Source organism: Leptopilina boulardi, unplaced genomic scaffold (genome assembly GCF_019393585.1).
Source record: "Leptopilina boulardi isolate dan_hultmark-lab unplaced genomic scaffold, ZJU_Lbou_2.1 LbouV2_165, whole genome shotgun sequence".
NCBI lineage: Eukaryota > Metazoa > Arthropoda > Insecta > Hymenoptera > Figitidae > Leptopilina > Leptopilina boulardi.
This window is the reverse complement of record NW_026137713.1, coordinates 1,611,666-1,638,825: the sequence shown is the minus strand read 5'-3', so window position 1 is coordinate 1,638,825 and position 27,160 is coordinate 1,611,666. Positions and strand designations below refer to the sequence as shown.

The following is a 27,160-nucleotide window of genomic DNA, read 5'->3' as shown; positions in this document are numbered from 1 at the left end:
GTTTCTGATTATTTACATACAGATTCGCGCGCGAGACCGCGTGGCGTTTTGCAATTGATTTTACAACGGGGCGTCGTGCTTCAATATAATGATTAATTGATTGACATATTAAAAAATTACCTGGCAATAAACTTTTCTGCAATTATATCTTCATTCTGTAATTTTTTATGAAAGAATTTTTGATTTCAAAAATTGTTCTAAAATGTTGTTTTTATTAACGGATAAAAGGCTTATTAATACAAAAGATTGAACTTTTCCAAAACTTGTTTTTTCATCATTTTCAAAAGGAAGCAAAAGAGGTAACATCTTTCTGATTACTATATGCTATTTACAACGCTGGTGAAAAGAAGAAAATGATTAATGATACTTGTGTATACTATACTTTAAATTATCGCAAAACAACAGACAAGAGTAATTTTCAGTCATAATGACAATATAACGCCTTCCAAAAACTTTTTAACCTCTCAAACTGACAATTTTATAAATTATTGTGTTTTCCTTCAAAATTATATACAACGCCTGGTACAATCTGTAATTGTATATAGGGGGGAAAAAAAATTATCCTGAAAGGTACTTTACTATACTACTGTTTTTGGATCGAGAAAGAGAGAATCCTCCTTGCGAGAAAAACGTTTGATGTCTGTTTTATGAATGCGATCACTCTGGTATTTTACACGTATATACAACACTTGGCTATATACGTGTTGTGGATGATGAGAAGTTTCAAGTATTAAAAAAAAGCCGTAAATAACATCCCAAGTTCAAGTTGAAAATGATTAGCAACAGTTGCTAATTTTTAATACAAAACAAAAGAGATGAGAATTTTTTTTCTATAACAATTTACACCGAACAGAAATGTCTAAATTCCTACGCAGGATTTAAAAAAAAAAAAATTTTTGTTTTTTATTTGAAAATCAAGAGCATCGATTTGTTTTCAAAGTTACAAAACAAAAAGCGAACTTGAAAATGACTATAAATACCAAAGAAAGGACAATGAAGGTGAAATACCTTCCTAGAGCGATAATATGGCAAAGTTCATCCGAAAGTCGTGATTCTTTGTTGGTTGTCTTGAAGATGGATCATCTCGTGAATACTGCTCACGAATTTGATCTTCCTGGTGTTTACTATATATATATTTGCCCATAGGTCATCGGATCAGTTTTATAATTGCTTATTAAATCTGATTAGTAGTGGTCGGATAAACAACTAATTGTCTATATATGAAAAAAAAATGGAATAATTTTTCAAAGGACAAATAAAACGTATTGTTTCTTTTTCTTAAGATTGGAAAAGGCGAAAGGTTTTTTGAAATAAATAGGCATGTAACCTTTTCACGTGCATTATTAAATGAAATCGTGTATACAGATGTTATTTGATCTCTATCAATAACTCTGGTATTAAATTGCATAAATATAATATAATCGTGACCCAAATTTTAAGAAATTTTTAACAAAAAAAAGGAATTTCTAGTTTTCAATTTCTTTAAGAGGATAAGCGATAAATTGCGCGGACATGATGATGGAATATGATTAAAACAATTTTATCCCCTGTCAATACATCTCAGGAATAATTAGGAATTATGTGTTTTATTTTATTTTTTTTTCTGTTAAAATCCACGCATTTTAATAACAAAATCATTTTAACGACAATCACGGCTGCACAAGTATAATACGTGGGTCGAATATTAATGCGATGCTCATAATTTTACGATCTATCTTGAAGGCTGTAAAATAAGACAGGAAGGGTTGATATAGAGGGGTTTATTTATGTGTAAATTAGAAGCCTTACCGAGAATCGACTGTTGCAAAAAAAAGAAAACACAAATTAGTGATTTATCGCGAGCGCCAGAACCTCAACTGTAGATTGAAAGATAAAGTAGAAAAAAATATGCATGGTGTGAAAATGTCATATTTGAACCGTTATATTCGCTTTCTCTTGTAGTCTATAATTATGGACGCAATTAAATATGTGGGAAGGTGATAATTGATTACGAATTGTTTCTAGGTCGGGAATTTTTAATTATGTCACTAGCCACTTTTTTTTTTGGTATAAAAATATAAAATTAATCGAAAATAATTTTTATTTATGTAACAATAGGATTCAACAGAAAAGGATTAGAATTTTTTTTTGTTAAGGATATAAAGTAGCAGTGAAATTTATTAAGGCAGACAGTAATGTGAACGTACTGATTTATCATTACTGACCAAGTCATTCACCGCCTCCACACAACTTGACTTAGTTTTACATGCGACTTCAACATTTGATAGTTTTGAAACACGCAATCCTTGTTCACTCTTTCTATATATAGTTTGAAAAAAAAATTATCTTCCATATTTTAAATTAAGTACTAACATAAAGAACGGGAAATTTCGATCATCATATAGAAATTTAAGCTCTCATAACGAATTTTAAACGTAAGACAATATAGTAATAAATTATTTCAAATATTTCTCGAAAAATAAGAAATTTTGTGTTATAGTACATATTATAGTGCACTCAACATGAACAGACATTTCTAGAAAGGTCATCAATGATGTCAAAAAGGAATTTAATGTTGAACTAACGGTGTGTATTTTATAATCTCACAGTAAACGTGATACCTCTATTTATATATATATAGGGGGGGATTAAAAGACATGCAGATACGAGATCTGAAACAAGCCTATAGAGTGTTAGGGGAATTTGCTCGTTGGCAAAAGTGAAAGATTGTATAGGTATATACAGTTTATGGAGACTTTAATCCTTACAGAGTGATGGAATTTACTGCTGATGACAGAGAAAGATTCAAAGAATTATAAATTTTACAAAAGAATTTTTTACAATGTTACTGGTTTGAATTTTTGCAAAAATTATTAATATTAACCGTCGTTCATTTCATTGAGTGGATCCTGGAAGAATAATATCTCAACACACAAAAAAGTGTGCCCTCCCTGAAACCCGTTTTCTAAAGCAACGTCCATAAGTGGGATGGTACTAGCAAAATAACATAATAGAGAGACGTAACAATATTCAAGCCAACCTTTTTGGGGCGTATTTTCTTAAGCAACTCCCACAAAAAGGCGTGACTGTAAAATAAGGTTGTAAAGAGGCGTGGTCATTACTAAATCCCACCTTTTGGGCGTTTCTTCTACGGACACTCCCAAAACTGGGCGTGTTCAAGCAAAAATAATCTCGTAAAAAGGGCGTGACGTTTCTAAATCCAACCTTTTGGGCGTGTCTTCTATGGACACTCCCAAAAATGGGCGTGTTCAAACAAAATAATCTTGTAAAGAGACGTGATGTTTTTTTAAATCCGACCTTTTGAGTGTGTCTAAGCAAAAATACTTCTGTGAATAGGTGTGTTCTCTTAAAATAGTCTCTTTAGGGCGTGTTTTCAAAAGGCACTCCCACAAATGGGTGTGGCATATCGAAATTTTTTCGTAAATAGGTGTGGTCTTTGGAAGATCAACCCCTTTGGGGCGTATTATCTAAAGACCCTCCCACAAATGGGCGTGGTATAATAAAATATTTTTGTAAAAAGTCGTGATCTTTCAACATCAACCTCTTTAGAGCGTATTATCTAAAGATCCTCCTACGTATGGTCGTGTTTTAGGAAAATATTATCGTAAAAAGACACAAATAGAAATTTTTTAGCAAAATATTTTTTGGAAAGAGGCTTTGCTCTATAAAGCAGGCTCTTAAATCTTCTGGTAAATGAAATTGTAGTATGTTTAGTTTGATTTTTATTTTTGATGTTGCACACTATTGATGATGAAAAAGAGTTATTTGGTATACTTATTAGTTTTGTATAGATAGAATTTTTTTGATAATTCTTTAATGTCGATCATCTATGTTTACAAGATTTATTAAAGATATTTAGTACTTGTTCATCCTTCCGGCAGTTTATGTCGCTCATTATTTACGATGAGGTGATAGAGAAATTACACTGTTTCCTGAGCACCGCTTTTCCAGAAGCGGAATATATTATCGATGACGGTAAATACCAGTTGATGCACTACTGTTTCTATATAATAGCAATAAAAATTTATTCTTTGAAACTACCGAATCATTAAGCTTTCAAAATGATTAGTGCTGCGTATTTCTGTAATATTTCCAATAGGTTTTGCTTTTCTTCTCGTTAATATTAAAAATGGAATTCTTCATTATTATCTCGACTATATGTATTTAAATATTTTGTTTATAAATATTTTGGAGTTTGTGAGTCACACTTTTATAATTGCTTTCTGTTATTAAAAACGACATAGTCCTGACAATTAGGATAAATAGAAAAACATCTTCTTAAAGAGATCGCAATATTATATCATCGTGCAATGTAGATGAGAGTTTGAAATCCAGTTTTTCATTCCACTAAATCAATTTATCGTTAACTGCGACTTGCATCAGATGTTTACGAGATACTGGCATCCCATAAATTCGAATAGCAAACTAATTAAAGAGAAATTATCGCTATGTAAAATTGTTTTTTAAAAAACAAAAAAAAAAAAAAAAACGGTAAAACATTGATTAAGTGTCAATATTTCTATACACAAAAAACTTGAGTTTTTTTGCTGTTCAAAAAAACAATAGCAGTAAAAGAAAAAGAAGATTTTTCACCGCAACATCACCTTGAAACGTGCAGAGTGATTTTGCAGGTCGTGATGTCGTTAAGAATACAAAACCACAAAATGTAAAAGTGTCTGCTAAAAGTGCGGTTGTTTCACGCAATAACAGTGTTTTCGATTTTTTAAGTCACCGTTCCATTATGCCTTTATAATTTTCAAGAGTGCATAGGCGTTAATATTTACACAAAAAAAAAATGATATCAACAAATAAATAATAATTCATAATAAAGGAAAAGAATTCCGAAAAAAACAAATTGCAAAGAAACTAATAAATAATTAAACATAGCCATAATAATTGATAACACTTTTGTTGGGATGTTTTCATCTTGTAGTTTATATATATTTATTCAATCAGATAAAGTCGAAAAGTGAAGTGTCCGCGATAAAATCAAATGTATACTCAAAAGACACACTTGATACATTCTACAAAGCGAGAAATACAAATAATTTAATTAATGCAGACGACATTCATCTTATAAAGTGAAACCAATGTTGCATAACGAGTTTATTAAAATAATTGAATATTTTTTTCTTTTAAAAAGGTAGCTCTTAACGAAAGGCCATCCATCTTTTCGTGTATACATATATATTTATTATATAAAAAAAAAAAAAAATTATGAATAATTTTCCTATTAAGAATAAAATTTGACATAAACTAAATTCCTGATAATAATGGATATTTTTTGATTTTTATAAAATTCGGAATTTGTTTATGAGTTTGCGTGTAAAAAAAATAGCATGGCACTCATTGAACGGAAGTTCACAGCTCGACAGGTGCGACAAGTTGGTCTCTTTCGTTTGCTGCAGGTGCTGCAGAACAAGTCGTGAAGGAGCGAAGCAACAACGACAACGTCAAAGAAAATAAAAACTTGTTTCGGATAATTATTAAATCTTCCATATCCGTTGATATGGGCAATTATTCGCGTCTCTATATATATTCAAAATAAATCGAAATTTTACAAAAATTTATAATTTGCGATTTAAAAACTAATATTTTTTTATCATTCAACAAAGAATATCAGAGGATTTTTAATCGAAAATTTATTATTTTTTATATTCATATCCTTATGTGTAGGGAAATCTTCTTCTTCTTCTTCTTTGATGTTTTTGATAAATTATAAAATTGGCAAACATCTTCATAAATTCTTCTTTAATATTTGTTATACATATACGTATATATATATATATTTCGAGGAACTCGAGATTTCTGAAATAATAATATCATCTGCGTGGGAGTTGCATATATGCGGTTTGGGAAGCTTTAGCATCTGGTCACGAACTTCTGGAAGCAACATTGCTCTATACGGTTCGTGTCTTGCAAAGCGATTCTTATTATTTATAGTTTTGTTTATGATTTCGACAATGGCCAAGAGCCCACTACCTTATATCCATTTTATTTCTTTGGGGATTTCTTCCTTTCTTCAAGATATGCGCATTTTTAAAACTGCAATACAAAAATATTGTACATTTTTCTTTTAAGGATATATAATAAGCGCGGAAGCTTTAAAAAAAAAGAAGCCTCTTGGAATTTAAATAAATAATTTATTATGAAATTAATGTAATGTAATGTAATATTTGTTGCTATCGAAAATTATATACTTTAGTTATATAATTTTTTTAATTTTATTCTATATATAAATACTCTGGTAATTTTTTTAAATTCGAGTTTAGTAACTCAAAACTCTAGTAACTTTTTTATTAGAATTTTAGTAGGTCGAAACTCTAGTAATTTTTTTATTAGATTTTTAAGCCTTGAAACTCTAGTAACTTTTTTGTTAAAGTTTTAATAAGTTGAAACTCTAGTAATTTTTAGGGTTTCGTGGCCCAGGGTGACGAAAGCCTTATTGTTTCGCTTTGGCGTCCGTCCGTCCGTCCGTCTGTCGTACACTCGTACGGTTGCCATGGTAACAGTTACCATAACAACCGGTTCCATAGCAATCGTTTCCATAGCAACAGTTACCATAGCAGCAGTTACCATGGCAACCGTTTCCATAGCAACAGTAACCATAGCAATCGTTTCCATGGCAACCGTTGCTATAGATTTTTTTTCCTTAGCAATGCAATGCACCTACTTCTCTAATATTTTTTATTAAAGTTTTAGATGTCGAAATTCTAGTAACTTTTTTATTAGACTTATTAGAGTCTTGTAATTCTAGTTCTACTTGGAAAAATAAAAACTTTTGTAAAAACAAAAAATGAATTGCAAAATGAAGAAGCCATGACGTGTCACTTATAGTTGAATCAATGATGCATTAAACCAATATCTATGCACACAGTGGGTCTTGATATGTGAAATTATCACCTTTATTGAATTTTTGTTTGTGAAATGGAGAGAGATCGATCTTCGTAAATGTAAAAGACAGTAAAAGCCAGTCAACCACCTGGTTATTGTGTGCGCGAATGTAGTTGTATATATGCAGGAAAAGTTTTGCTGTTGAATTACAGGTAAAACCTGTCCCTGACAGAAACGAGGGACAGTCATGTCCATCCTAGAGAACAGGCTCGGGTCGCCAAGGCTTCAAGCACACTTGCTGACTGAACATTTTTTTCTTAGTGGTAATTAACCGAGGGAAGTGACAGTGACAAAAAGTTGTAAAAGTCCACGAATGAATAGGTCTTAAATCAAATGGTAGCCTCTTTTCAACATTGATAATAATCCTTTTGTTCTATCTAAATCTGTTGACACGCACGAATCATTTGATTCGCGCTCACTTGATTGATCTATACTTTTTGTCTATAATTTCGTTACAAAAAAATCTTTTTTTTTTTTTTTGAAAATAATTCATTTTCAAATCTTGACAATCATTTCCGGTTAATTAAGAGTTCATTACGTATATACATACCTAAACATTTATACACAATCATGGAGGATATTAATATAAAAAAATTCCAATGTTTATCTTAATTACAATTTCTTTAGCGTTCACTATATTTGATAACGTATACTTGCCGACAATTACAAAAATTCTTCAATGAAAACCAGTTTTCTGATCTTTTTCTCCAATTGCAAGTTTTAAAGAAAAGTATTATATATCGAAAGAAAAATGAAATCAAATTTTTTCATTAATTATCATTATTAGGTCCACATTTAATATGATTAGGAGGTGTATCACCGGTTTTCTGACAATCTGCCTATTTATGTCAAGCTGTCAACTATCCCCACTATCTAAAATGCAAATTACATCTTGAGATACATAGCCCCCGGCTTAGCTGCAAATATAAACAGTACTTCATGTATTTATATATATGTACCTTGGATATATGTTGAAGAAGCTAACAACTACTTCGAGTGGGGAGAGTATGAAAATGTAGATATGCCCATGCACATCGAATATGCAGTAGTCAAATGGTTTATTTGCTCGTCTCATTTGAGTATTCGTGCGTCTACTCTACTTAACCTAGTCCATGCATATCGCTTCAGGCTAAAATAATTTTAATCAACGATAAACTTTTATTGAACCAGATGTGTGAGATGTTATAAATACTACTTAGTACCTTATTATATGTATAAAAACTTCATGCTCAGGTGTTTATTGAAAAGTAAATTTAAATTTTCAAATCTTTTCCACTAATACAGGTTGCAAACAAAACTTATTATCATATTTTTTAGTTTGTATATTTAAAAAATTATTCGTTTAATAGGCGAAATGATTCTTTTAAAATGTTGACAAAAAACACTCCCATTAATCTTCATTTAAATGAAGGGCGGGTCCTAGAATGCATAATATCTTAACGAGACTTGATTTCTTTACAGCCAACCAACCCTTTTAGAACGTGTTTCAAACATATATCCACAAAGTCCTAACTTTTTAGAGCGTGTTTTCTAAAGAAACGTCCATAACTGGGATGGTCTTAGCAAAATAATATAATAAAGAGGCGTGACAATTTTCAAGCCAACCTTTTTGGGGCGTATCTTCTTAAGCAACTCTCGCAAATAGGCGTGACTTTGTAAAATAAGCTTGTAAAGAGGCGTGGTCTTTACTAAATCCCACCTTTTGGGCGTGTTTCAGCAAAAATACTCCTGTGAAGAGGTGCGTTCTCTTAAAAGCCAGCCTTTTCAGGGCGTGTCTTCTGTAGACACTCCCAAAAATGGGTGTGTTGAAGTAAAATAAGCTTGTAAAGAGGCGTGGTATTTACTAAATCCAACCTTTAGGGCGTGTCTTCTGTAGGCACTCCCAAAAATGGGCGTGTTCAAGCATAATAATCTCGTAAAGAGGTGTGAAGTTTCTAAATCCAACCTTTTGGGCGTGTCTTTTGTAGACACTCCCGCAAATAGGCGTGACTTTGTAAAATAAGCTTATAAAGAGGCGTGGTCTTTACTAAATCCCAACTTTTGGGCGTGTTTCAGCAAAAGTACTCCTGTAATGAGGTGCGTTCTCTTAAAACCCAGCCTTTTCAGGGCGTGTTTTTTGAAGACACGCCCACGAAGGGGCGTGGCACACCGAAATACTATCGTAAATAAGGTTGATCTTTTTAACATCAACCCCTTTAGGGCGTACTATCTAAAGACCCTCCCACAAATGGGCATGACAACAAAATATTATTTTTTTAATATCAAACACTTTTTATTATTTAAAGTTTCGACTTATTAAAACTGTAATAAAAAAAGCTATTAGAGTTTTGAAGCTTAAAACTCAAAAGTTACTAGATTGACAATACTTATAAAAAAAAATTTAGAACGTAATATAAAATATATCTATAAAGAAGATATGCTACATCTAATCTTTTAATGCGTGGGTAGTGTTTTAAAAATACAATATTCAAAAAGAAAAGAAAAAATTTTAGACGAAACATTAGGGCGTAAAATCTGAAATTATATTTAAAAACATTTTCGTGTAGCTTATAAATATTTAATGTATATAATATATGTACATGAATAAGCATGTAAAATGTTTGAATTTTTTTTTTTTTTATTATTATTATTATATTTTCTTAGGAAAAAATTCCCTTGTATCCGCACCTTGAATACATGCATCTCAGGATAGAATAGTGTATGAGATATACCTCTGTGAGGTTTCTCCTTCGAGTTGGGTGGGAGAAGCACACCAGTCAAACTGGTATCATTGTTCCAAGCATATAGCAAATACATTGATGTTACATCGAAGCGTGTATATATATATATATATATATATATATATATACAGAAATGGCAGAAAGTACTGGCTTGTGTGTGATGTGTCATATGTTGCGAGTTTTGCGCATAAAATGAAAATTCTATGGTTCAGTGTATTTATCGTCACTTTGCAAAATATACAAAGTACTATTTAAAAGCATATATAGAAAATTGTGTGTGTCCCTCTTCAAATAGTATCCGCATTTAAGAACTCTTGAATGTTTCTGTTCATTAAAATTTATTTTCCAGAATAGCAATTTTGGAAAAGTAACTCTCTCATTTATTTTATATTCTTTTTTTTATATAACATGAAAAGGAAATAGAAATGGTTGAGTAATTTTGAATTTATAATATTTTTTTTTTTATTATTCCAGCCTTTATGGCAAATTTTGTATTGGCATCAATATTCCCAAGGAGTTATTCACGCACAGCCGTAATGTGAATGACATTTATTGTGATTCGATATATACGGTAAATGTTGTGAGAAGCAATGACTATGAATTTTCAAGTATATATAATATTAGCATCCACTTAAAACAACATAGTTCATTGGATAAAATTTATTGACATAAATATAATTGACCCAACATCATTTCTTCCAATTAAATTCTCTTTTAAGAGAAAAAAAAATTTAAAATATTTTTTTAACGATAAATTTTCTACATGACTAATTGTGAATTCACATTAATGACATTTTTTCCAAAACACATATATATATATATATATACATATAAATATATATTGAATATACTTTCATAATTTTCAGTTATGAAACAATCAATTAAAATATAAGTACCTATTAGGAACAAGTAGAGCAATTACTATACCATGAAAGTTTATATAGAGGTAGACTAGTTGATGATACTGGAGATTTATGATACTTATTATTAGACAACAGAAACTTGTTATCTAAACATACCAATAAAAAATGTTTTATAACTGTTTAACTCGACCTTTTCATGGCGAATTTAAAAAAAAATGAAAGTTTACAAAACAAGATTAATAAGACAATATTTTACACAGCTAAAAATTATTGGTAAAGAAAAAATTAGTTGCATTGATATTAATTACTTGTATGATAAAAAGAAGTTTTTTTTCAATACATTTTTGGCGCAGAAAGTAAAATTTTCACACACACATATATATATATATATTCAATAAAATTTCACTTATTCAAATGAAGAAACTGATTACAATCAGTTTTGTGTTGATTTACATAATATAGACATTTTTTTCCACTAAAAGGGGAAATTAACGATTGAGCGTCGAAATTATAATCAAGAAAAATAATCTCTAAGTTAAAAAAAAGAAGAGGTTCATTTTTATAAATTTCATTCATACTTAACATTTTCAAAGTATATATAGTGTGTGAAATAAATAAATATGAGTATGAGAGACCACTGGGATACTCCACTTCATCGGCGATTGTGATATGTATATATGTATATAATTATGGGGAAAGTTCGACAGCTCTGGCCTGCATTCCGGTCGAACCGCCCATGTCAACGATAAGAAAAATCTTTCCTTATATGCCCAGAGTGTTGTCATTCGAAAGGTGTTAATTGCCTATAGGTAGTATCAGTTAATGTGAGAAGGGACATGCATAATTACATCCATAAAAAATGCATAATAGAGTGTCAAAACTAAGAACTCTAATAGAAAAGTTACTAGAGTTTCGACTTACTAAAACTGTAACAAAAAAGTTACTAGAGTTTCGAGGCTTAAAACTCTAATAAAAAAGTTACTAGAGTTTCGACTTATTAAAACTGTAACAAAAAAGTTACTAGAGTTTCGAGGCTTAAAACTCTAATAAAAAAGTTACTAGAGTTTCGACTTATTAAAATTGTAACAAAAAAGTTACTAGAGTTTCGAGGCTTAAAACTCTAATAAAAAAGTTACTAAAGTTACGAGGCTTAAAACTCTAATAAAAAAGTTACTAGAGTTTCGACTTATTAAAACCCCTAAAGAAAAAGTTACTAGAATGATTTATACCCAAAAACTTGTAACTGTTCCTCTTTTATTTTTGCCTATTTTTGTTTCCCACTCTAGGCAGCGAGTTTTCTACCCAACAACAATAAATTAACAATAGACAATAATTTACCGGACTCGGTTACTTTTATTCGTGAGACATAAACATAAATGGGTATACATATAAAGCTGTAACAATGTTTTTAGTGTCTTTAATAGAACATTTACTTGAAGCGCACGTACCGCATTATTAACTTTAAATGGTCGTGAGAATACTGTGTTTAGCCTTTGATATTCCCAACTTGATACTCGAGTTCATCTCATCATTCTAAGAAATGTTCATGTATAACTCAATATAGATTTAATAAAATCAGTTTCAATCAAATTTTGAAAATATATTTTGAAAATTGATCTGATAATTTCCACCGATATTGGTATATATACTTTCGAATGTTTTTAAAAAAAAATTTCTGTCTTAAATTACATTTTTTTTATCATTTTATTTTTGAATTAACATGAATTTAATGGCAAATAATTTTCATAACTTTATTTATGTATGAAACTACAAATTAAGACTTGTAGAGAATTTTATTTCATTATATATTTGAGCCGTTATCCTGAGGTGCATTCTTTGAAGACGCCTATGTTCTACACAAAAGCTATTCCAAGCCTTCGTAATTACAGGCTGCGTGGCACGAGTCAGGTATAACTGTTATATATATGTATATAGATACCAACACATATGGAGTCTAGAAAGAGAGGACCCACGTCTTAAGAACCGCCACGTATCTGACATTTTAAAAGCCCAAAAAAATGTTTACCCGAATCCAGTGCAGATCCTGAGTTATAAATCGAGTAAACGTCTACTTTTTGGATCATTAAAAAAAAAAAAAAAAAGAAATCCTATTGAAAATCGTTCGAGACAGAATTAATAAAAATGACAAAAAAGAAAAGTTTTTTTTAAACGTAAAGGATCTGATTCCTTCTTTCACATAACGTGAATGGCTCCTGCATAAGTCCCAAGTGTATATATACTAAAAAGGACCTCGTCATAAATTTTACGGTTATAAATGTCGTTCGGAAGTTTCTGTTCGTGTATATATAGGTATATAGATAAGAGTATGTATTCAACTCGTTTTTTCTTTCTCTCTCTCTCTTTCTCTTTCTTCGTATCTTCGTATATTTTTATGATTCCCTGCGCCTTGCATTTGCGTTATTGCCATCCTTCTCTGCGTGGATTATGCAGAGTTAAAAGACAAAGCGATCCCTGCAGTCGGTTCTTTTCGCAAATTATGTACAGGCCCTCTTCGACGTCCATAGAAATATCAACGACAATATACTGCGCACTCTTTTGACTCTCGCGAATAAAGCCTTGCCACTGCAGTCGATTATCGTATTCAAACAATGTAATTCCAATATATGATACGGTATTTGTAAGAGGGGGGGGGAAGAAATTTGAGAAATAACGGCAATATGTTACATTTTTAGTGGAAGTAGAAGTATTAATGAAAACCAAAACTGGAAAACATTCATTAAAGAAGTGAAAACGATCTCTAACAAGTTAAGTGTAATGAGTATTACTGACATTAATCCACTCTCGACGCGCACTTATTTATGAAGCACTATATAAGAATGGAAACGTTTATTTACTCCAAATATAGAGTAACTTATAAATTGCTCCTGATTTATTAGCAAAGGCCATAGCAGGTGTTATGCCATGTAACATATATATATGACAGTTCTTCCAGATTAGGAGATGACACCTATCAAGAGATTGAGGGCGAGGAAAGAACTACAACGATGTTGAGGATGAAATGTCTGCTAATTTAAGTTTGCCAACGATCTTGGTGACCTTAAATAAATGTGTGTTCATATCCCTTCTTCTGATGCGGTTAAATGTAGCCAAACGTGTTTTTACTGCATCGTATCTGGAGAGAGAGAGAGAGAGTACCCACAAAAGAAGATTGGCCGTCGGTCATTGTATATGTCGATGTTGATACCAAGTCCTTAGGCGAGAGATGCTGTTCAAAGATAATAGAAGATGATCCTGATTACTCTTTTCGATCTTATTGTTCACGATTTAAACAATATTCGACATACACGACTTCATTGCAAAGAACATTATATATATATATATGAAGGTGAAGATGTTGCAAAAATCAAGTTTTGATTTCATTGCTGATAATAAAAGAGAAAGAGTATCGAGATACATCCTTTGATATTGTTCCTTCGTAATCGATTTATCGATGGCAATATGAATATATCTTAACTGTTTTGAAAATTGTTAAAAAAATAAACAATTTTAATTTTGTTAGAGAATTAAGAAGGAAAGCTTCCTGCCAACTTGCTTGTCGCGATTATAAAACTGCAGTGAGCATCGTGTATATGCGGCAATAAATATGCCAAATTGTAGAGCAAGTCTTAACGTCTTTTTGCGCTACGTCAATACGTCTGTAATTATACACAGCAATTATATGCCTACTGTTCATTATTCACGGTACATCAATAATATACTATTACTATTACTAGTTAGTCTTGACAACTGGAACCGCCTCCACACTCAATGAGTTACCGTCCAATTTCGGTGGAAGGTCAAAAAATAATTTTTAAATATGTCATATACCTATATTGTTTGGGTCTAAATCTGATTTAATCACAAATAGTGTTGATATGCATAAGATTATTGAAACCAATAAGCTTTAATAAAAATATTACGAGAGCTTCAAGTTGTCATGAAATCGGTTGCTATGGACCTATGCAAACGGTTGTCATAGTAACAGATGTTATAGAAACGGTTGCTATGGAAACAACTACTATGGAAACGGTTACTACGTTAACAGATGTCATGGTAACTTTAATAAAAAATTTTCAGAGTTTCGAGGTTAATATTGTAATAAAAAAAGTTTTAAATATATTACAATAACTAAATAGTATCGAATTCCACATAAATTCTCGATTATATATAAATAGTTTAGCCTGGACAATCAGTTTGATTTTAAACGTCACGTGTTTTAATTAGCATCTATTTATATCGCGACATTTCGATTCATTAGGTTCTAGTGTTTCTGCGTAAATACTGAATTTACATAAACTTACTACACAGCTCTACTGCCACTAATTAAGATATTCAAGTAGCCCAGAAAGTTTATTAATGAACAAAATTGTATGAGATGTGGAAAATGCATCTTGTCGTATATTTATGCGTTATCAGATATGACTAGAAATCAGGTTCTCGTTTAATACACTGCTACTGCATATATATATATATAGATCACTCGCAATTTCTGAGAAAGCAAGTTTTGCTGCTCATTGAGAAAAGCAACATAATTTAAACTGAAACTAATAAATCTGACAGTGAAACTTCCATATAGAAGAACCGTTATTAGTTATTATTATTGCCTTCGTCGTTATCTGTGTTTATTTCATAAAACCTTTTTGATTGTTAGTCTTTGCTGTATACACAAAAAACTGGCTCCTTTACATATATATATGCAAACTCGATTTAAATATATAGTTAAAAGAAAATACATGAGGCATTTGGTGCAAATGAAATGAAATTTATATTTTTATTAATGACAAATATTCTTGTCAAGAACTATATTGATTAGAGAAAACAAAATTAAAATGTGATTTATTCCTGGTATGAGACCGTTTTCACCGTGTGGATAAATTTAATCTTCAGAGATGTTAAAGGCAGTGTATTTTGCGTCTGCGCAGAATATACAGCTTCTGCGCAGACGCAGAATATATGTTATAACCTTGGGGAAGATTAAATTTATCAACACGGTGATAACGGGCTCTATATAAGCTGAATTAAAGAAATTTCTTATATTCTTTTGCTCTTGACAAAAAATAAATAAATACTATATATAAAGGAAATAGTTGACGATGGATTCTCGTAATACATCAACTAGATGTTAATTATTGCTTCTAGCAAAAGGAGGATATTACAATTCAATGTCTAAGGTACAATATATATATATATATATATATATATATATATATTATTGCTGTGCGATTTTAACGAATATAGTTTTTCATTATAAAAGTGAAGTTTACAAAGAATTACTTACATTGTCAGCTTGATTAATGTCCACGCCATGAAGAATAAGTGTATCGCAGGACTCCACTTGACCAGCTGCAGCGGCCAATAAGAGTGGACTGCGACCGTGCTGGGGAAAAAAAAATCATATTTAGTTTCATTAAAAAAGACTAACTTTTAAAAAAGAAATAGAAAATAAAAATAAAGTATCTAGATACAAACCTAATGGTTTTAATATCTTATATACTTGTTACACTATAATTAGTAGTGTTGCCGATAGCAAATTTATAATCTACAAATTTTTATGTGAAATATGCTTTATGCTAATCGAAATATGGTTAATGGTGCGTAAAATTATGTTATGGAACATTAATTTTACTATTTATTATATAGTGTTTTAGTTTAGCAAATTATAATTCCATTGGATGCAACAACAGGTTGTTACCGCGAGAATTGCGCCTTATTGCCTAATAACATGTGCGATTTAAGCGAGAGCAAAACTTACCTCATCCGGAAGGGGTTTGACGCCATCATTGAGAAGGCGAGCGAGACGCGTGGCATCACCACGAACAGACGCCTCGCGCACCTTTTCTGCCATTCCGGTCAAGCATCTGCAGACCATAAAAGAAAGAAGAGTTAATTATGATTCTTTGATAAAAGGGCAAATTTCTTTTAATTTTCTATCAAAATAGACACGGTACTCAACCCGCGTATCATTTTTCATACTTCCTTTCAAAAATCAAGTGCAATGTGTATATAAAAAAAAAAATAAATTTGAAAAGTGAATTCGTCTTTTGTCAAATTAACATTACACCAAAATTATATTCACAAGATGTGAAGGAAGCCCATCTTCATTAAAGAAGAGCAAAAGAACATGAGCTGTAAAGGTACAATGATACATGACGCTATTGTTTTCAAAGACAATGGCATATGTATATGTGCGTTGAAGAAAACAGTAACTTCTCTCCGCACTCTCTCTCTCTCTCTCTACATATAAACAATAATATGCCGCATATTAATTACAAAAATTTTTCAAACAATTTTTATAACAACTAATTTATATAAATGCTCGCCTGCGCTAGTAATTTTGTATCGATTCAAAAAATTTATAAATATATATATATATTTCCTGAGGACGTATATATAAATAGTAGTTGCAAATTTGTGCAAATAACATGAATGATTTCTTTCATTTTTTTTTTTTTTTTTCAATGATGTCTACACTTTTCTCTTTAAGTACTGTGCACACATAGACTATTACTGAGGAAGCGCTAATTGCTGAGAACTTACATCGTGTAGGCACGAGAGATTCCTCCCTCGGCGTGTCCGTACATATCCAATAGCACGTCTGCTCTTCTAAGAGGCATGTTTAATATTCTTGAATATTTCAGCTATTCAATGCGGATATCATTTTTTTTTGTGGGTATTGAAAGAGAGAAAAAAATTTGGATTAATTGTATTATTAAATACGTTAAAGATAGTGTTGATTGCAATTAGTGCCTTTTAAATTTATTCTTTGAATTTGATGAATTTATATTAGAAACAAAACATTATAAACGCTTTTTAAATCAGTAGTCTTGTTTTTCTATTGTTTTATTTTTTTTTTTATTATTCCAATACTAAGTGTCGAAATTCTGGTAATTTTTTTTTATTGGAGTTTTAATAAGCCGAAAATCTAGTAATTTTTTTTATTAGAACTTTAATAAGTCGAAATTCTAGTAACTTTTTAGGGTTTCGTGGCCCAGGCCCTAGAGGGCTTATAGGTACCAGTTACTATGATAACCAGTTACTATGGTACCAGTTACTATGGTACCAGTTACTATGGTACCAGTTACTATGGTACCAGTTACTAAGGTACCAGTTACTATGGTACCAGTTACTATGGTACCAGTTACTATGGTACCAGTTACTATGGTACCAGTTACTATGGTACCAGTTACTATGGTACCAGTTACTATGGTACCAGTTACTATGGCAAACTATTTTTTATTATATACAAACTAATTTTTGACCTGAATTTTAAAAGACACGAAACCCTATATGGATGAAGGCACATTGCGCCTGCTTCTCTCTTACTGTTTTTATTAAAGTTTTAATAACTCGAACCTCTAGTTATTTTTTTTTTTTTAATAGATTTTTAAGTCTCGAAACTAGTAATTTTTCTATCAGAGTTACACATCTGGAAACTTAGTAACTTTTTCATTAAAATTTCTTTAGAACTCTAGTAACAAAGAATAACATGAAAATAATGTTAGATAAACGGCAATCTATAATAGATATCGTAATTTGTTCCGAGTATTTAGGGAAATTGTGTGTTTTTAAAAAAATAGCCAAAAAAAAGGCGCGCATACCAGTCGCGTGGAGAGATTGGAATAAGAAATCTTTTAATTAGAGATCACGAGATAAGAATGTCTTTTGCGTTCATGGGCCGATTTGCACTGGCATCGCGAGGGGCATTCCTTCCGTGATCGCGACCTACAAGAAATCGTCCTTTCATGCGTAAAAAAGTTCGCCCGAACAAAGCGTTCAATTAAAGCATCCGTTTGCCACACCAAGAGGCGGTTCCGGTTGAGAAATCAAAATTGACGTGACTTCTGACACTGTTTTAAATCCTTTTAAATGATTATTTTCTTGATTTGTCATATGTGTTATGCCTCTAGGAATTAAAAAAATTATGTCATTATAATTTCAAATTTAATTTAATATTTTCTATTAATAAATTAATAATAATTAAATAATTAAAATTTTTTTTTATATAAATAAACAAAAGATTTTAGTGAGAGATAAATGAATTGTTTTTTGGAATTTCATTAAACATTGGGACATGAAAAAAATAGGGTGGTCTGACAATTCCCGTCGATATAATTTCATACTATATATGATGAGTCGTGATTAGAGATGACTTTATCAAAAAATTCATGAAAAATCACAATGAAACGAGCCGGTCACGAAGATCATTTTTCATCATGACGAGGTCCACGATGGTTTCTTGTTTTTATCAGTCACGTGATAGGCCGTTAGCAAAAGAGAGAAAGAGAGGCAAAAAAAAAAAAAAGTTGTACTTTTTCTTACAGGCTCGTTATAATCGAACCTTTATTTTCCACAACAGCAAAGTTTATATAATAAAAAGATTAATTCCATACCCAATGGGAAACTGCCACGAGTAACCATTGGCGTATTAATGGCCCAATGATGGGAGCCAATGAAAAAACCATTGGCACCCAATAATGGACCATTATTGGTAAAGTCATGGGCTGTCCACGCCGATGCCAATGATTGGCAACCATCATTGGCAAATTATTGGCAACCAATAATTAGCCAATATTAAAAATTTTAATAATAATTTAAAAAATCAATAATTTAAAAAAAAATTTATATTTTTATTATTTTTTAATAGTTATTATTATTATTATTTTATTTTTAATAATTAAATTAAAATAAAAAAATGGTCATCAAAGTATTAGTGAAACTATTTCTTCCAAAAAAGAGTTTGTCTCAAATCCAATTAATAGGAGAGACATCGGGCAGAAAAAAATTTCGACGAGAAAAAAATTTTAGATCACTGCTTATATACCAATCAAGTGGCATCTCAACTGCGAGAAACAGTGATGTTCGCCCTCCCTTTGCGGCGTTGAGTGAACTAAAGTCCAGAGCTGAGCCATCAGCGCAGCGCGGGAACATTTGAAAAATTTGATTTTATTAGATATTTTATTTTATTTTAAATATGACAAATAATTAACTTAATAAATAATTAATATCATTAATAATTATTAATAACATAATGTCATACTTAATAATTCGTTAATTATTATAAAATGAAATATCTAATAAAATCAAATTTTTTAAATGTTCCCGCGCTGCGCTGATGGCTCAGCTCTGGACTTTAGTTCACTCAACGCCGCAAAGGGAGGGCGAACATCACTGTTTCTCGCAGTTGAGATGCCACTTGATTGGTATATAAGCAGTGATCTAAAATTTTTTTCTCGTCGAAATTTTTTTCTGCCCGATGTCTCTTCTATTAATTGGAATTGAGACAAACTCTTTTTTGGAAGAAATAGTTTCACTAATACTTTGATGACCATTTTTTTATTTTAATTTAATTATTAAAAATAAAATAATAATAATAATAACTATTAAAAAATAATAAAAATATAAATTTTTTTTTAAATTATTGATTTTTTAAATTATTATTAAAATTTTTAATATTGGCTAATTATTGGTTGCCAATAATTTGCCAATGATGGTTGCCAATCATTGGCATCGGCGTGGACAGCCCATGACTTTACCAATAATGGTCCATTATTGGGTGCCATTATTGGAATTATATTGGCATCCCTGGCTCCCATTATTGGGCCATTAATACGCCAATGGTATTTTTCCCATTGGGTAGTTTGTGGATTTTTTATAAGGAGGGGTAGAGTTCATTTAATTTACCGAGTGTTTTTGCGCAGGGAAACGGAACTAAAATTGCTTCATTCAATAAATCACTTGAAAATTTACAATTCACTTATTATTATATAAACTATATTTTGGAATCCTCACTAATTTAAAGTTCTTGTATTATTATGATTGATATATCACACACTTCAGCTACTTGTTTTTTTTCTATTTTGTCAGCTAAATTCTTTTAAAAAATTTTCTGTCAAACAAGGTGAAGATTGATGAGCGAAAAAAAATTATTCAAAAAAAAATGAGACCAAATAGAAGCGAATAAGATAAAGTTCTAAGTATGACTGACAATTATAATGATCGTATATTCTCTTTAGACGCACCCTATCCGGTAGCCATTTTTAGTAGCTGGAGAAGTATATCATAATTATTTTCTTTCATATTGATTACATAATTTAAATTTATTTTTAAATCAATTTCAATGAAAGCCAAAAGAAAATTCGCTATACCTATATAGCTGAGAAAATAACTTCTTAGGAAGTTAAAAATTTCCCTCAAATTGTAGACTAAATTTAAAAAATTTAATTACTAGACCTATTTTTTCAATGACTAGAAAATAAATTAAGTCATTCATTAGAGAGAATAATTGTCATTTTCTTGCCATTGTTTTTTCGTCATTAGTGTCTCGTTTCGTTGACTTTATTTTGATTGACTTGAAACGACTCAGGACTTACTTAAGGAGTTCATCTGAAGAATATTCTTAAAGTCATAAAACTAATTCTTTTACCACAAAATTTCTCCCGATAGTTAAAATAAAACTGCTACTTAAAAAAAAGACACAAATCATATCAATGTTTTTAAAAATTAGAAATTTCTATGAATTATAATTAGTCTAGACTAATAAAATAGTATGTCGTACAAAAAAAAGGTATAATAAAAAGTATACGGAAAGCATAAATAACAAAAATTGTTTCTTTTTTTTTAAACTGACGCAACATTTTATATACAAACGTTATTATAGTTCATAGTACGTAATCGGGCCATTTCTCTTGTGAAGATATATATATATATATATACGATGTGTTTGTATCCTTCTTTAATCAAGATTCTTAATTAATTTCGATTCGTCCTACCCGCTGAGTTATATGCCGCAAAATTTCTCTCTCTGCCTTGGTGAGTTGAAATTCGCTTCAGGTGGTTCACAAATAATGCATCCAAAGAAGTGGTAATAATAGATTGTTTCTTAAACGTTACGAATTCAGGTTCCATTTTTATAACTGCAGGACAATTTCTTTTTTCGATCCACTAAGTATATGGTTCTTTTGTTTCAAAACTATTGCTATTATATATATATATTATTAAAAATATATATATATATATATATTAAAGTTACCATATCATTTATAGTAGATATTACTACAGTAATTTTTTTATTTAAGTTCAAAGTGTTAAAACTCAAGTAAATTTTTTTAAGTTTTAATAAGTCGAAACTCTAGTAATTTTTTTATTACAGTTTTAGTAAGTCGAAACTCTAGTAATTTTTTTTTCATTAATTTAAAGCCTCGAAGTTTGAGAAATTTTTTTATTAGAGTTTTAAGCCTTGGAACTCTAGTAACTTTTTTTATTAGAGCTTTTGTAAGTCGAAACTCTAGTAACTTTTTATAATTTGGAGTTTTAGTAAGTAAAAACTGTAGTAACTTTTTTAATTGGATTTAAACCTTGAAACAGTAGTAACCTTAATCTAAAGTAATCTTAATCCAAAGTAACATTAATCTAAAGTTATCTTAGCCCAAAGTAACATTAACTTAAAGTAACATTAACTTAAAGTAACATTTACTTAAAGTAACATCAACCTAACCTAAGTTACTTAACTTTAACCTAAGTTAACTTAGCCTTAACCTGAGTTAGTCCTAAGTACCTTAGTTTCTAAATCCTAACATAACTTTGAGTTAACTTAACTTTAACCTAATTTAACCGTAACTCTAGTAACTTTTTTATTAGAGTTTTAGTAGGTCAAAACTCTTAGTAACTTATTTATGAATATTATTATTCTTATATACAAATTTCACAAGTTTCTAACGCATAACATTATAAAAATTCTTATTCCCCGGAAAATATTTAGAAATTGCTACCAAACTCTTGATCACGTAGATGGTGAATGTGGTTATAATATTCTCGACGAGAGCACGTATTACGACTTATATACAAAACCAATCAAGACATATATATATATATATATTGTAGTCCTGGAGGTCAGTGCGTTATACCATGTTGGCTGCTCGTTTCTGAGCTAAAGGAGATTTACCTACCTCTGTATTCGACAAGATAGCTATAACGTAATAGATGCTTCCGAGGAGCGTAGGATGGTTACATGTATATATATAGTTAAATACACCATTCATATATATCGAAAATGCATGTATGTGCCGATATTCACAAATACCATAAATGGTTTATATATATATATATATATGAACGAAAGTTGTCTGTATGTAGTAACGCATTAGAAGGGCGTGTCAAGTAATTAAAACATTTTACTTACACAGTGCTATCTTAATGGTTGTACCATTAACTTTCACATATACCTTGATAAATTGGTAAAGTACCTGTTTATCGCGTTATCATCTTCGGCAAACGTTCCTAAAGGATGTTACCTCTCGAGTTAATGTCGATATTTAAGAGACTTAAAAATATCCCGCGTTTACTTTTAATCAACACTGACGTAGGTTAGCTTTTTTTTTCTCAAAATATATACTATAATTTCACACGCATAAAATTAGATTTTTAAATGTGCGCATAGAAAAAAAAATTGAGTTCAAAATTAACGTACGCACATTTTGAAGTGCAATAAAAATGTGCCTCGTAGGTGGCGCCACGTTCGCTCATTTTGTACTGCAATAAAAATAAGTCCATTTTTTTTTCTGATTAGAATAGAAATTGCATTGGGATTGATAAGCAGCAGCTAATAATAAATATCCAGTATAATTATTCATGCATTTTCCTCTTTGGTATCCACTTTAGCGAAAGTCTCATAGTAGGCCCTCCTTTATACATAAAGGATTCTAAGAATATATGCGTAAACGCTTCTCTATATACGCATTCTCAGTACTTAAAACATGCACTCATCCTTATTGCCCGGTATACGAGTTATCGTCGCACAAGTAATGGACTCAGTCATGGCATATACTTTATTCTCAAGGAGATAAAACGTAAATTGCAATATACCTGTTTGGAAAACAAAAATTTTTCTTTCTAGATTATATATATATATAAAAAAAAGAATTTTCAAAACGACAAATTTTTCAGGCTTTATAATATATAACCTCACTTATTAATCTAATTACATAATCTCTCATATTGTACTTCAATCAATGTCAGTTCCGCAATATTATATTCTCGACTTATTGTTCGCGCAATGAACATATTATAAAGAAATTTCCAGACATACAATTATACAATCATTTATTCAACCCTGATCTTGTAGCTATAATAATTAACGTCGTAATTTTCTCAATATTTTTTTTTTTTATACAATAGGGGAAAAATGATCTTTTTTATATGATTACATAATTTTCCTGTACTTTCGAACATTATATCACTCTTTCTATAGTTTAAGAAACTGGTATCTATTGAGTATCCATTTCCGGGTATATACGAATATAACAATCATTCACTAATGTCTTTCTAATGACTCAGCTGTATGATCGATCAATCGATCAACTTTTATATATTCATGCCATAAATCACCATATATCTTTTATAATTAAATTTTCTTTTCCACAAAAAAAATCTTTGCACTATTTTTTTTTTATTTTAGAAAAATTATTATTACACTATGGGCGTTTCAGGAGTGTGTTTTTTTAGTATTTGGTATACGTATGCCATATAATAATAATAATAATAATAATAATCTTATTGGTTGTTGGTGGTGGCGAGCATCGAGAGATTCTCAAGGACGATAGAAGCGTATTTTATTTTTTCTATTTAAGAATGCAATTCGACGTGAGGTATGCACACGAATGAACCTTACATTTATCTTCCGGTCCTTCTCATGATATATTCCACCGTCTTGTATCATCTATCACTGACGTTCAGTCATTAGGAATTATGGTGCCCTGCCCTTGTATATTTATCGAGGACTCTCAGTCTCTAATCAAGCGACACAAATGCTCTCTGGTTTTAAAAAAAAAGAATATATTTTTTCAATTCCAAAATCCGATATTCCAAAAATGCTACATCTTAGATTATTAAATTCATGATTATTTAGTTTTAAAAAAATGTTAAAATCTTTAAGTTCCAAAACTCTTATCTAAGTTAACATTGACCTAAGATAACATTAACCTAAAGTAACCTTAGCCCAAAGTAACAGTAACCTAAAATAACATCAACCTAAAGTAACATCAACCTAAAATAACCTTAGCCCAAAGTAACGTCAATCTAAAGTAATATCAACCTAGAGTAACATTAACCTAAAGAAACATTAATCTAACTTAACCTTAGCATAAGTTACTTGACTTTAACCTACGTTAACCTTAAGTTAACTTAACTTAACCTTAACTTAACTCAACTTTAAGCTAACTTAACTTTAACCTTAGTTAGTCCTAAGTACCTTAGTTCCTGAATCATAAGCTATAACTTATATTTAACCTAATTAAACCTTAACCTATGTTAATCCTAAGTATCTTAGTTTCTAAATCCTAACTTAACTTTGAGTTAACTTAACCTTAACCTAACTTAACGTTGAGTTAACTTAACCTTAACCTAAGTTAACCTAAAGCTAACTTAACTTTAAGTTAACTTAACCTTAAGCTGAGCTAACTTAAAGCTGAGTTAACTTAAAGCTAACTTAACCTTGAGCTGAGTTAACTTAAAGCTAACTTAATCTTGAGCTGAGTTAACCTAAGGCTAACTTAACCTTGAGCTGAGTTAACCTAAGGCTAACTTAACTGTAACATAACTTAATCTTAACCTAAGTTAGTACTAAGAACCTTAATTTCTAATTCCTAAGCTGACTGAACTTTAACCTAACTTAATTTTATCCTAAGTTAACCTTTTAATTGAACTTAACCTTAACCAAAGTTAGTCCTAAGTACCTTATTTCCTAAATCCTAAATCTCACATCTTTAAATTCTAAAATCATATGTTTAATCTTATTTTCGAAATTTTCCAATTTTTTTCTATTTATTTAAAAAATTATTGTTAACACTGGAGTGTTGAGCCTACTTCCTCAAATATTTCCTTTGAATAAAAAAAAAAAAAAAAAAAAATGCTAAATGAAAAAGACAATGGCCTCTGCGCGAATAGGATCAAGTCCTATACACCAATATATGTGGCCAATTACGAATAATGAGAGTAAGTGGTGCACACTGTAATCTTCCTGCTCTCTTTTGCTCTTGAAACATGAACGGGATAAGTTTCGTGAAAGTACGCCCGTTAGGGTTCTTAACGAAATATTCACCCTTTCCGCTTATTCTCGGATATGTATATAAAATTACAGTTGGCGCGAAAAAAAAAACAATTTTTACATATACATTATGCACACTTTAATGTTAAGCCGCCGTTTATTGAATATAGTGGTTTTGTCAGAAAAGAAAAAAATTTTTTTTGCAATTCGGCATATGAAAGAATCTCTACTATATTTCCATGAGTTTTAATATTTTTTTTTTTCTTTTTGTTACAGTGGAATTCCGTGCTTTTAATGGAGAAACGCTGCATCGCATAGTACAAGGTAAAGTATATATAATAATAATCAATGAAGTCCGCAACACTTCCTGTCGTCTTTACTTATAATAACCAGCATGAATCCTATACAGTAGAAAGACCTTCATATGTAACAGTTATTAAATTAATTGCATCTTGTCACGAAGATAAAACACCTGCACGTGTGACTATATAATACATTGCATTAGTTGTTTAAATATAATGAGAAAAATTTTCGTCAACTAAAATTGATTTAATTGAAAATTAATAGGCACTTAATCATTAATATATATGCGCTTCTGTTTTTTTTTTTGAAATTTATTAGGATAATATTTTAATGTTAAAATTGATTTTCGTCTTTTGAAAATATTTCTACTGCCATTGCGCGCCTCACTTATAAAAGGCGGCAAAATTCAGTTAAAAGGGCCGAGGAAAGGCTATGAATTTCTTAAGTGGCTAATTAATTGCGTGCTTGTCACAACTTTCCTTTTTCTTCTTCTTTTTTTTTATTTTCCTTCTTTTAATGCAACTTTCGTGGTGGCAATAATGGCACATCGTCAGCGTGCCATTATATTGCTTCCGAAATACCCGTCTTGATAATTTTGCAGTAAAAATTTTATCTTCAATTTTTTTTTTTTGGTCTTTGGGGGACAAAAAAAAGTTTTGCAGGAAAAGATATTCTTTGACGCGCAGCGCCATACAGTGGTGGCGTTGGTTAACTAAATTTTGTGTTAGTTAAGTGACGCTACCATCGTAGGGCGCCACTCTCGCTTCTACGAAATGTAAATAAATCTCTATTATTATTTTTCCAGTAGAAATTAATTTTCTAAACTGTCAAAAATTTATACACGAGTATACAAAAATGTATATATAAATTTAAAGAATGTCACGTTTATAATAATATACTAATTACGATCATATAGTAAAGGACTGTAATTAAGAGAACGGTTTCAGTTTATGTGTATCTAGTCATTTCATAACACTGTTTCATGCTGAGAAAGGGAAGGGGCAGTTTAAGTTGAAGTATACTTATGTGTGATTTTTAAAACATTTTATACCCGTTTTCTGTATGCGGTGGTAATTCAGAATTACATCCTCATCTTTCTCTCTCTTTCTCTTCTGTTTCTCTGTATTTTCAACGAGACCAGTGTTGGTAGAAAAGATATCGAGAAGGGAACGAGTTACTTTGGCTGGAAGCGCCTCTCTCTCGCGCGCGCAATAATTGGCCACGTTGCCATTTCCTACGTGTTCCTGCTCTCTTATTCACGCTCCTAACCATATACGCGCATATGTTCCTACCGGCAAGTAAAACATGCCGCATGGATGAGAAATGATCCGAAGAAAAAC

At 30.7% G+C, this 27,160-nt stretch overlaps 2 protein-coding genes across 2 annotated transcripts in view; one reads left to right on the top strand and one right to left on the bottom strand.

Moving 5' to 3' along the window:
* The window catches only part of LOC127277042 (uncharacterized), a 229,790-nt gene that overhangs the window by 17,014 nt on the left and 185,616 nt on the right, over positions 1-27,160 (top strand). Inside the window, exon 4 of the mRNA XM_051297854.1 lies at positions 25,794-25,841. The gene's annotated coding sequence lies outside the window, so the exon portion shown is untranslated. The remainder of the gene's footprint in view (positions 1-25,793; positions 25,842-27,160) is intronic.
* Positions 1-27,160, bottom strand: part of LOC127277029 (ankyrin repeat domain-containing protein 6) — an 82,805-nt gene that overhangs the window by 38,812 nt on the left and 16,833 nt on the right. Inside the window, exons 2-3 of the mRNA XM_051297821.1 lie at positions 16,230-16,335; positions 15,756-15,854 (exon numbers count right to left, since the gene is read on the bottom strand). Coding sequence (XP_051153778.1) covers positions 15,756-15,854; positions 16,230-16,322 — 192 coding nt within the window. The 5' untranslated portion in view covers positions 16,323-16,335. The remainder of the gene's footprint in view (positions 1-15,755; positions 15,855-16,229; positions 16,336-27,160) is intronic.